This window comes from Juglans microcarpa x Juglans regia, chromosome 5D (genome assembly GCF_004785595.1).
Source record: "Juglans microcarpa x Juglans regia isolate MS1-56 chromosome 5D, Jm3101_v1.0, whole genome shotgun sequence".
NCBI lineage: Eukaryota > Viridiplantae > Streptophyta > Magnoliopsida > Fagales > Juglandaceae > Juglans > Juglans microcarpa x Juglans regia.
In genome coordinates, this window is record NC_054602.1 from 11992593 (window position 1) to 12003140 (window position 10548).

At 36.9% G+C, this 10548-nt stretch overlaps 1 protein-coding gene across 1 annotated transcript; it reads left to right on the forward strand.

Annotated features, from left to right (window-relative positions):
* The first annotated feature begins 8837 nt into the window (after nucleotides 1-8837).
* On the forward strand, nucleotides 8838-9893 carry LOC121265683. Its single transcript, XM_041169369.1, has one exon. It carries the CDS (start codon nucleotides 8838-8840, stop codon nucleotides 9891-9893), a length of 1056 nt encoding a protein of 351 aa, XP_041025303.1.
* Nucleotides 9894-10548: the final 655 nt, after the last annotated feature.

Genomic DNA, 10548 nt, shown 5'->3' on the forward strand with positions numbered 1-10548 from the left:
GTGGGTTACTGCAGTCATGGTACTGTAGCCGCGACACTATTCACTCAGGGGCATTTTTGGAAGATGGAGATTTATTTTGGCTAGAGTTTTAATTAGGTTTTGCTTTAAATACTCTTTGTAGCCTCATTTTAAGAAGTTTATGAAATTTTATAAATTTATTCATTGTGAGTTGAGTTTTACTCCTCTTGTTCTTAATTGAACTTTTGAACTTATCAAAGGTAAATCACAACCTTTGTGGCGTTCCTTCTTGTAATCTGGGTTCTTGAGATAGGTTCTTCAACGGGTCTAGATTTTAATATAATCTAGATTCTTGAAACAAGTTCTCATTGGGTCTAGATTCTACATCCATTGATTTGATTTTGGCTTTTTGAGTGAGTTTTCAAATTGATTGTGGGTTCAAGAGATTCCATTCCTACGGGTTCATATCAGATTGTGTTCCTCTGCATCAATGAAAAACATTGAGAATTAAGGTCATGTCTGAATCCTAGAAATACAATAATGAAAGTAAGGAGTTAATTAATGGACTCTTTATTGAAAACCTGCAGTTGAGCAGATGGAGATCAAAGCACCTAGTGAGTCTGAGCAGCCATGTGATGTCTTCATGACTGAAGAAAAAGAAGTCGCCAAACAGGATCTGGGGGGACTTGTTCTTCTTCTTTAGTCCCTTTTTTTTTTATGGTTTTTATGTCCTTTGAACCCATCAAAAGAAGAAAAAAGAAAGAAAAACCCAACTATAAAACACCAACCCAAGAGACGAAAAACCCAAACAGACAAGCAAAATTCTCAACCCGCAAGCAGAAGTAAACATATAAATTATCTCACTCCACTCTCTCTCTCTCTCTCTCTCTACATCATTATCCAATCAATTTACAAGCTAGTTTTTGTAGATCTATAGTAGTCTTTGACTGTTCATCTACAATGGAGAACCAGTTAGAGAGAGAGAGAGAGAGGGGTGAAGTGAGATATGTAAGTGAACCAATTCACAACCCAGTTGGCCTCATAGTCACACTTTCTTTGTCTTTAAATAAACCAACTTGGGTCCGATGTGGGTCAGACAAAATTTTGGATTTTTTGTTGGGTAATTGTTTTTAAGAAGACCTAGGTACCGGATTTCAAACCCGTATCCGGACCAGGTAGGTCTGGATTTTGCAATTCGGGTTTGATCTGGGTTGGAACCTAGAATCGAAATTAGATTTCCTGGGATCCGGATCGAGCCGGGAAAAAACTCGGCCTGGATGAATAGTCCTACATCTAGTGAAGTTATTTTTATTTATTTTTAATTATGTAGTAAGTAATATAGTTAGTATTAGTATTATAGTCATAGTATTAATATTATAGTTATAGTAAGTAACATTTATTGCTAATTTATTTATTTATTTATACATAACATTACAAATGACATTAAAATAAAAATGAAACTTAAATATAGAAATAGAAATCTAGAAATAGTTTAAAGCAATCTCAAAAAGGCCCAAAGTGATCTAGAAATAGTGTATAAAAAATAGGCCCAAACCTACAATGGACCGATGAATCGGCCGAGAACTGGCCAAAATCGGTCCGGCTGGTATCCCTTTCCACATTCGGCCGATTCGGTCAGTTTCTCCACCACAAAAATTGCAAGTCAATGGGTTTAGTTTTTGGGAAAAATCGAACCGATTATTTCGGTTTTCATCCCTAACAAGAATAGGGAGATGCAGAGAGAGTGGGCAGATTGAAGGGAGAAGGTGAAAAAGGAAAGGAAAAAAAATGGAGAGAGATCGAGAGGAAGAAACAAAGAGAGAGGGATGCATGGGGGTGGATCTGAAGTAGCGGCTACGTGAAACAAGGGGAAGTTTGGGGGAGTTATCGGGGGCTGAGGGAAATACACCAGGGAAAATTTTTTTTTTTCAATTGTGAGGACCCACATCACTTACCCCTCTTCCTCTCCCCTCGAATAAATTGTTAAGATATGAAAGGCCTCACATATTACGAAGGGTTCTTGCTAGTAAATAAGAAGCAAAGTATTTGTTCTCATAAATAGCCTTTCCGTTTACCTTACATCATAATTTGCTTGTATCCATCATCAGTGCTTAGTGGTTATTACGTGTATTCTGTGTGTAATTCATGTGTCCTTGGATTATGTCTTTTTCTATTAATAAAGTCTTACTTTTACTTATAAAAAAAAAAAAAAAGTTTTCCTCACATTACATATAAATTAGCATGCTATAGTTTTTAATAAAGATTTAAAAGAACTTTAAAAACAATTTCTATAAAGTAGAAGCACTTAAAAATACTTACATGCTTCCATACTTTTTAGTGAAAGAAGCTTTAAGGATCGCAAGCGGTCAATAGATGAGCTTAGAGTTCTCTATTTTAATACCTTATTCTCCATTTGTCAATTGTAATAAATTTTAATGGCTTGAATGTCCATGATTTCCTTGTATCACTAGACACTCATACTTAGGTTTCCCTCTTGTATATGTTCCGTGTACTTGGAGGCTATGCCTCATCAAAAAAATTCTTGTTTACTGATTAAAAATGAAAAAAAAAACTAATATAAAAAAACATGCTTCCATATAGTTGCCTTCAGTACACACCATCACAACAAATTATCCTATGTACAGATTTCCAACTTATAAAGTTTTATCATATTCATAGTAGAATTGATGATTTCAATAATAATATGTTAGAAAAGCCCTTATAACAAAACCTGAGAGAAGGATGTGCCAACCAAGCTACTTTCTCAGCAGGCACCAGTTAAGACAAATATAATGCTTGTATCACCTTGTATAATCAGAAACTCCAATTGTCAACGCATATTATTCTCCGTGCACTAAACTCTCAACATTTTCACATAAATAGCAAGACAATAGTAGATATGATTAAAAATCGATGCTGCTGGAATGAATGTAAAATTAGCATAGGTCACACCACCAATCATGATTTCCCACTCCCAGCTACAGACAACTTACCCAAAAGAAAATATTTAGAAAAAACAAACAAGTACTACCAGACATTATCCATCACACCAAGATTTTAAAACATTTACAGATATAAGGTCAATCTAACGACCATACCCTTCTCTGGATGCTATCTGGCATCTTAGTGCCAAATGTTTTTGTCCCCCTTGAATCCATAACTTTAGCATCCCAACTTTCTCTTGACTGTTTAGCAGCATCTTTTACAGGAGCAGACATACAATTTAATCTACTAGATTTTGGCGAAACATGCAACTAAAATGGAACAAGCAGAAGGACACAAGAATGGAAATAAATTAAAAAAGAAAAAAGGTTTTGAAAGCAAATCTAGGAAATAGAGGCAACTAAAATCTGGGAAACAAGGGCATCACTAGAGACGGTTCTCCTCTGCTCTTTCTTTTGGGAGTTTCTTCCAAGCAAAATAGAGCAAACATGGCTCTGAGTAGAGATAGTCTTGAAAAGAGAGGGAAAGGGGGGGGGGGCGTTTTCAATGCATAAAAAGAGAGAGAGAGAGAGAGAGAGAGAGAGAGAGAGCAAATAAGCAAAGGAGAAGACGCCTGGAGAAAAGGGTGTCTTTGAATTCAGTTTGTAGTAAGAACAAAAATGGAGAAGACGAATTTGGAAAAGAAAGGGGAATCGGGATATGGGAGGGAGAAGAGGGATTGGGGAGAGGGGGGGGGGGGGGGGAGGGAGACGGGGGAGGGAAATGACTAAGGGAAATTGCACGGTTTAATTAAAATTTTATCGAGTTATTGCAGCGACTTTTTATCGCCACAATAACTCAAAAAGTCGCCACAAATATGTAAATCCCATTTTCAGCGAATAAAAAATTGTTGGTACTACTCCTTTGCAGTGACAAAAATTCACCGCAAATAGTCTAAAATTGTACCAGGCTAGTTGCAGCACTTCACATATCGCCGCTAGCCGCAAAATACCTATTGTGGCGAAATAGGTCGTCGCAATATTATTTATTGTGGCGATTTTTCTCTATTCGACGGAAATAAATGTTTACAATTGTTTTTGCGGCGAAAAAAGTCGCTACAAAATGTGAAAAAGTCATCGCAAAAGCTTAACTTTGCATTCTCCCGAGCATTTTTTCCAAATCTGTGCCCTAATTAAGCGACGAATTTGAAATCGCTGCAAATAGTGATTGTTTGTGGCGATTTTTTTCCCAGCGATCTAAAAATCGTTGGAAAAAGCCTATTTTCTTGTAGTGAAAAATTGCAATGGGCCTGGGCTTGGGCTAGGGATTGGGTTTAATGGGTCTGGGTGTTACAATGCTAATTGTTTGATAAATTTGGTATGTTAGGTTTTAAGGTAGCAATTGTTTGGCATGAGTTTTATCAATTTTACTCTTGCCAGTTTCAGTCTTATTTATCATTGGAGAGTTTTTTTGTGTTGATTTTTCTTCTCTATGAGCAAACACAACAAGAATTTCAGTACTTCTAGTAGGTTTCCTGTCAATTTTAGTTGAAAGGAAAATGCATTGTGGCATAGATTTTTTATTTGAATGATAATAAATAGTTGTGGTCTGATTGCCTTTTAAGTTAAGGAACATTTATAGTTTAGATCTTCATTGTAAACATGAGCTCTTAAGTATAAAGAAGGCTTTTAGGCCTGATTTGGATGTACAATTCAAATGAGATGTTTTGAATAATAGTGAGATTTTTTGAGTTAAGATGAGATGAGATAGATTGTAAAAACGTATATATTTGAATAGTTAGATGAGATGAGATAATTTTGACTTTTTGAGATTTGATAAAGGAAAATACTAAAACCACAATTGGGTATTCCCAATTGGGAACCCGACTGACTTTTTTTTTTTTTTTTTTTAACTTAATGATTAAGTATTTTTTATTGATGTTGTGATTTTTTTTAAACAATATAATTAAAAATGATAACAAAAAATGCTTAAAAAAAAAGGAAACACATTGGGCGGGATCCTAGTCAGGATCCCCCATGTGTGGGTGTAGAAGCACTATTTGATAAAGGGGTGGATCCCACCAATGATTGAGAAATAGTTATGAATATATTAATAAAAAATATATTTATGAGTAATTAAAAAATCTATCATAGATAAATTTAAATCCCAAAATATATTGGAAAGTTGTTGGCTGAAATTTATAATTTCTCTTTTTTAAAAGATATTTTTATCTATTTATTTTTCGATATATAAGAAATTCTTAATTTTTAATTATAAATTATAATAATTTTGATTATTGTAATAAATAAGTATATGAATTATGTTGTAGATTTGTTTTAAATAATTTATTAATTCCAAATTTTCTAATAAAACCCCAAAATGCACTTCTATTCAATACTCACAAAATCATCAATTTTTTTCCTGAAAATATATTGTTCTAATAATGACTTATTGATTGTTCTATTTTAATCACAAATGAATTCTTTTCACTGTGTGGGATTCTTTTTACTGCTTATGTCAAAAAGTAATGAGATGAGTTTGAAAACTTAGAGCTGAAATAGAGATGTGAATTTAACCATTTGGATAGACAAAACTATCTCATCTATATAGACCAGATTATCATCTGATCTGGCAAACCAAATCGGGCATTATTAGTCATTTAGTTTGATGCTAAGTTATTATTTGATTGAGATTTTATTTTATTACTAAAATTCCCTTTGTGTATCTTTGCTCAGTGAATTTTCCAATCATATATGGTCATGGTTTTTCAGTTGAATTATTTTTTTATGATTGGTATTTTTTTTTTTATAGGTACTAAAAATTATGATTGTTAACAAGCATAATTTGGTTACTTAACGCTTGGAAAATCCTGTTATGTTCACATATTACTCCTTTTTATTAAGACAGATGATTGAATGATCACTCTCCCTTGCCATTCTCCTCTACCACATGGTTGTTTGAGAATTAAAATGAACTATGTAGTCATAAGGTTTCAAGCTATTAGGCAATATTTAACTATGTTTGTATGATATGGGTAATGTGATTACCTTTGAGAACGAAACCTTGAAGTCATTAGGGTCCAAACTGAGAAGAAATCAACTTCTGAAACTAACCCTTAGCGGATGTCAGAATTTGGTGATAGGCTGTGTTAATTTACATGACCTTGTACTGTTTACACAGGCGTAAAATTTTGCATGGTGCTTTTTGTGAGCATTTATGTCTAGCCCTGCTGTAGATTATTGCAGATAAGGTTGCTTTAAAGCTGTTTCTGCATGAAGACTCCTTCTGCCAGCTTTTTTCCGTTTGTGCTTTCTGTGTTGCTCATAATTGATTTTTATTAGACTTGGCATTTACATTAATTTTTCTTCACCATTATGACCTGTTTATTTTCCTTAATCGGCTATAAAAAGGGTATGTACCGGAGCATTCTTCATCTACAGCGAGATTGTTCTTGCACTTGCTAGTTTTCCATCTCCTCATCTTGATAGTAGTTCTGTTCAGTTTTTCATTTTCAACTTAAACAATGAATTTCCTCTTGGCCTCTGACAACGAAAGGGCTGAGACGGGCATGTGTATCCATTCATGCCTCTATTGCACGAGGGTGTTCAATAATCACCAGGCTCTTGGGGGCCATGTTAAGGTTCATCAAAACGGGATTCATGTGAGGAGGAGCCGGAATAATCCTGCTCGTTCCATTAATTTCATGGATATTGCTAGCAATGTCCCCAATTCCTTGTCCATGGGCCAGCCTGAAAGTTACTCTGGTGGTTCTGGGAATAATCTGCCAACACTTTTCCCTAGGACAAACTTTCCTATCGATTTCTCTAAGTTCTGTTTGAATGAATCCAGTTGGGCACATGCAAGCAAGTACTATGAAAACAATGCTGGAATTGCCCCTTCTCAGTTTGCCATATCTCCATATCTTTCATCAGTCAGTGGCCATGCCAAAATTAATCATTCTAATCCTTCACCGTCGGCATTTTTTATGCCTTCTGCTAACACTGTAACCGCTGATTTTCCTGTGGGCCCCCACTGTCTTTTGGGCCATATGGAGTATCTCAGTTTAATGCTAATGAACTAAGAACATTCAAGGATGGTATGCCATTCTCCTCTGGAGATGCCTTGCCAAACTTTCAGCATCACAACCTTAGTAATCTTTCATATCCTGCCTATGCTATAAGTCTATCTGATTCTGGGTTTGGCTCGAATCAATTGCCTGGCTTGAAAGAACCAAGCACAGTTGCTTCCTTGCCTCCAGGCCATGGTCAATGCTCAATCCAAAATGGAGCTGGTACGTATAATAAGAGTAGTGAGTTAAAGTTTGAAGGACTTAAGAAACGCTGCTTAGGTGAAGTCCTGGGAAATTCTGACACGATGAATTCATCAAAAAGGCCTCAGATCAACTCCAACCTGCCTGCACAAACGGAGGTGCGTTGGAAGAAAGTGCTACTTCTTTTTAAGGATGTGGAGGAATCCTTTTCTGAGTTGGGAATTTCTTTTGATGAAAAAGAGGAAGAGGAAGCAGATCTGGATCTCTCCCTGCACCTGTAGTTCTTCACCTTTTTCCTAATGGTTAAATATGTATGGGTGGATCTGTTGGTACTGAATATGTTATGTGTTTGGTAACTTGGTTAATGGAAACTCTCTCTCTCTCTCTCTCTCTCTCTCTCTCTCTCTCTCTCTCTCTGTGTCTGTCTATCTATCTATCTATCTATCTATCTCTATCTATGTGTTTAATCTCTATCTATCTCTATCTTTCAGGCATAAATGTGCACTCATACACGCTGGATGTGGCTCAACATGCAGTACAATTTGCCTTAATGATTAAAAAATGCAGGGATTTCTTCTCTAGAAGTGCAAGGGAAAACCTCAATTTTCCTCCTCATCCCCACTCACAAATATGAAAAAGAAAATCCTCAGTTTTCCTGTTGTAGGTGCTGAAAGTGCTCCTGTTCTTATCAACGTTCAATAATGTTCTTCAATGATTCATCTTAGGTGAACCAGTTCCAATCTCGTGGCAGAAATGATGACTAAAAAAAATAAACAGAAACAGTCTCTAATGTGGTTTTTTTTCGAGAGAATAGTTCTGCCATAATGGAATAAATGAACTGCTTCTAACATGCAAGATAGATATGCCTATTTGTATCTAGATTCCAGTCTAGACATATATTTTATCTGTCCGGGAGCAGAAGATTATTACGGATCATTGATTTTTTTTTTTTAATATATTTAGCGGGGATTTTATAAAAGAGAAATTTCAATACTAGTTACTTGTTAGTATTTTTTTTAATAATATTTATTTCTGACTGTTGCTTTTCTTATCGTTGCTTGCCTTCTCTTAATTGGTGAAATCTTTTCAATGTTTTCTTTAACGGGCTTGTAATAAAGTTGCCGTTATTTTGGGTATTAACTTGGCTTGCAGAGAGCGACATTTTCGTGCCGGTTTCATTTGAATGTTAATTTTATTGTAATTTTTTTATTATATTATTACCTATTTCACCAATATTACTTGTGTGTGTTCTTGCTTTTAAATTGTGTACGTATGCCAATTAAATGACTATAGGTTAGTAACCCCTATGCAGTTGCTCACTTTTGTACTCCTCTTTTTTGTTCTTTCTGATTCTTGCTCACAAATAGGAATATAACTTATGAGCAACCCCACACCGCACTGTTGGTTTTCTTTACTGCCGTACCACTGTAGCATTGGCATTCTCTGTGTAATGGTTTATGGTGCTTAATGTAATCCAACTGTTTGGGCAGAGTATTGGCGGTATTATAATTTATTATATGATCAATATCCGAGAAATAGTGCACACGAGAAATAAATACACATAGAGGGGTTTTGGGTTTGTGCTGTGTCAGTTTCAGCGTGTGCTGGAATGGAAAGGCGGAAGGCGTTTTTGAAAGAAACTCTCCAAGAAACTCTCCAAGAATCGTTCGTGTGATTGGGGCTATGCATGGCTGTCACCGAAGGCCACCAGGCCATTTTGGTGGTTGCTCCTCGCCTCAGATCCTATGCAGACTTGGTCCTGGAGACTCCTCAGCCTATCCCTGAAGTCATGGTACCATTCCGATCTCACAAAATTGTTGATGGAGAGGTCTGTATTATCTTCTCTAAAGATGAAGTGGACCGCTCGGCTATACCTTTTCAATACTCTCTAGTATTGAAATTTCTCCGACAAAGACCCTCTCTTGATTCCATAAGAGCATTCATCAAAGCCAGATGGGGTCTATCAAACCAACCGATTGTTTCATCTATGAGTAAGCCTGTCTTCGTGCGACTGGCGTTGGAGGAAGATTTTGTTAAGGCTTTTGCTCGTGAGAATTGTGAAATCAATGGAGTACCGTATAGAGTTTTCCATTGGACTACTGAATTCCAAGAAGATCAAGAACCAATCCGTGTGCCGGTGTGGATCACGCTGCCAGGTCTTCCACCAAACTACTATCATGAGTCTTTCCTTCGTAGCATTACGGCTCCAATTGGAAGATTTCTAAAGCGAGACAATCCCACCCGATGCGCTACTCGTACAGATGGTGCAAGAATCTGTTTAGAGATGGATATTTCTAAAGAGCCTATTCAAGCGTTGTGGATTGGTACCCCCCGAAACCCCCAAAGTCTTTATCAAAGTATTGAGTTCGAGACATTGCCGGCATACTGTCCAAAGTGTCATGTTCAAGGTCATAACTCCAAGACTTGTAAAGGTGAAGGCAAGAAACGTAATGTGCAGATGACGGAACCAAAAGAGAAGGCAACGATGGAACAGGTCTGGGTTATCAAGGAAACCAAAGGTGGGAATCTTGTTCAGAAGGGTGAGTCTAGCAAGGTGGAAGAGAGGCAATTGAATGTGGAGGACTTTATTCCAAATGATCAAGTATGGGAGAAATCGGATGCTGACCGTATGAATGGTGTTGAAGACAGAGGAATGGAAGCAGTTCCAATATTAGAGCAGGAAGAGGCTGATGGAGAACCGGGTTCCACAATTCAGGTGCCCATTAATCCAGTTATTGACTAGGTGGGGCATGGTAGATCAATGAACGTAGAACTGGAGGTGGTTGATCTTGAGGAAGGGATGTTGGTGGAACCTAAGCCGCTAGACGAAAATGCAGGTTGTGTTCGGGAATAGACCAAGAACGTGTGGCGTCGGGTTCTAAGACTGATATGGCAAGTTTGCAAATTGGGGGCATGCTTGCACCCATTATGGAATTTTTGCAAATGGAAAATCATGAAGGACGGACGCTGGAGGAGGTCTCTGTTCAGGAAGGAGATGATTCAGTTTATGAGGAGGTTGCGCGTACGAATTATTGCTCAGATGGTCACACTTGCTCAGATTCGGACTCGGAAGGGTCATTGGATCACTTAGCTAAAGACAATATTGTGGTTTCGGATTGAGATTCTAAATTGAATAAGAAAAGGAAAGGGAAATGTATTAAGATAAGAGGTTCTTCCAGGGTCGTAAATAAGCCCGCCCGGCTTAATTTATGAAGTCATCTTTATTGTATTGGAATGCTCGGGGGATAGGTACGTCAAGAAAGCGCCTTAAAAAATTGGTATCAAAATTTCTTCCTAAAATTCTTGTTATTGCTGAGCCTATGGTAAGTAATTCCCGTTTAGATTTGTGGCGTGATTGTTTGCGGTTTGATTGTTGTTGCTCTAATGTTGATGACGGA

What these genes read in the sequence shown, in the direction of transcription:
- LOC121265683 (XM_041169369.1), top strand. Translation starts at nt 8,838, where the DNA reads ATGGCTGTCACCGAAGGCCACCAGGCCATTTTGGTGGTTGCTCCTCGC.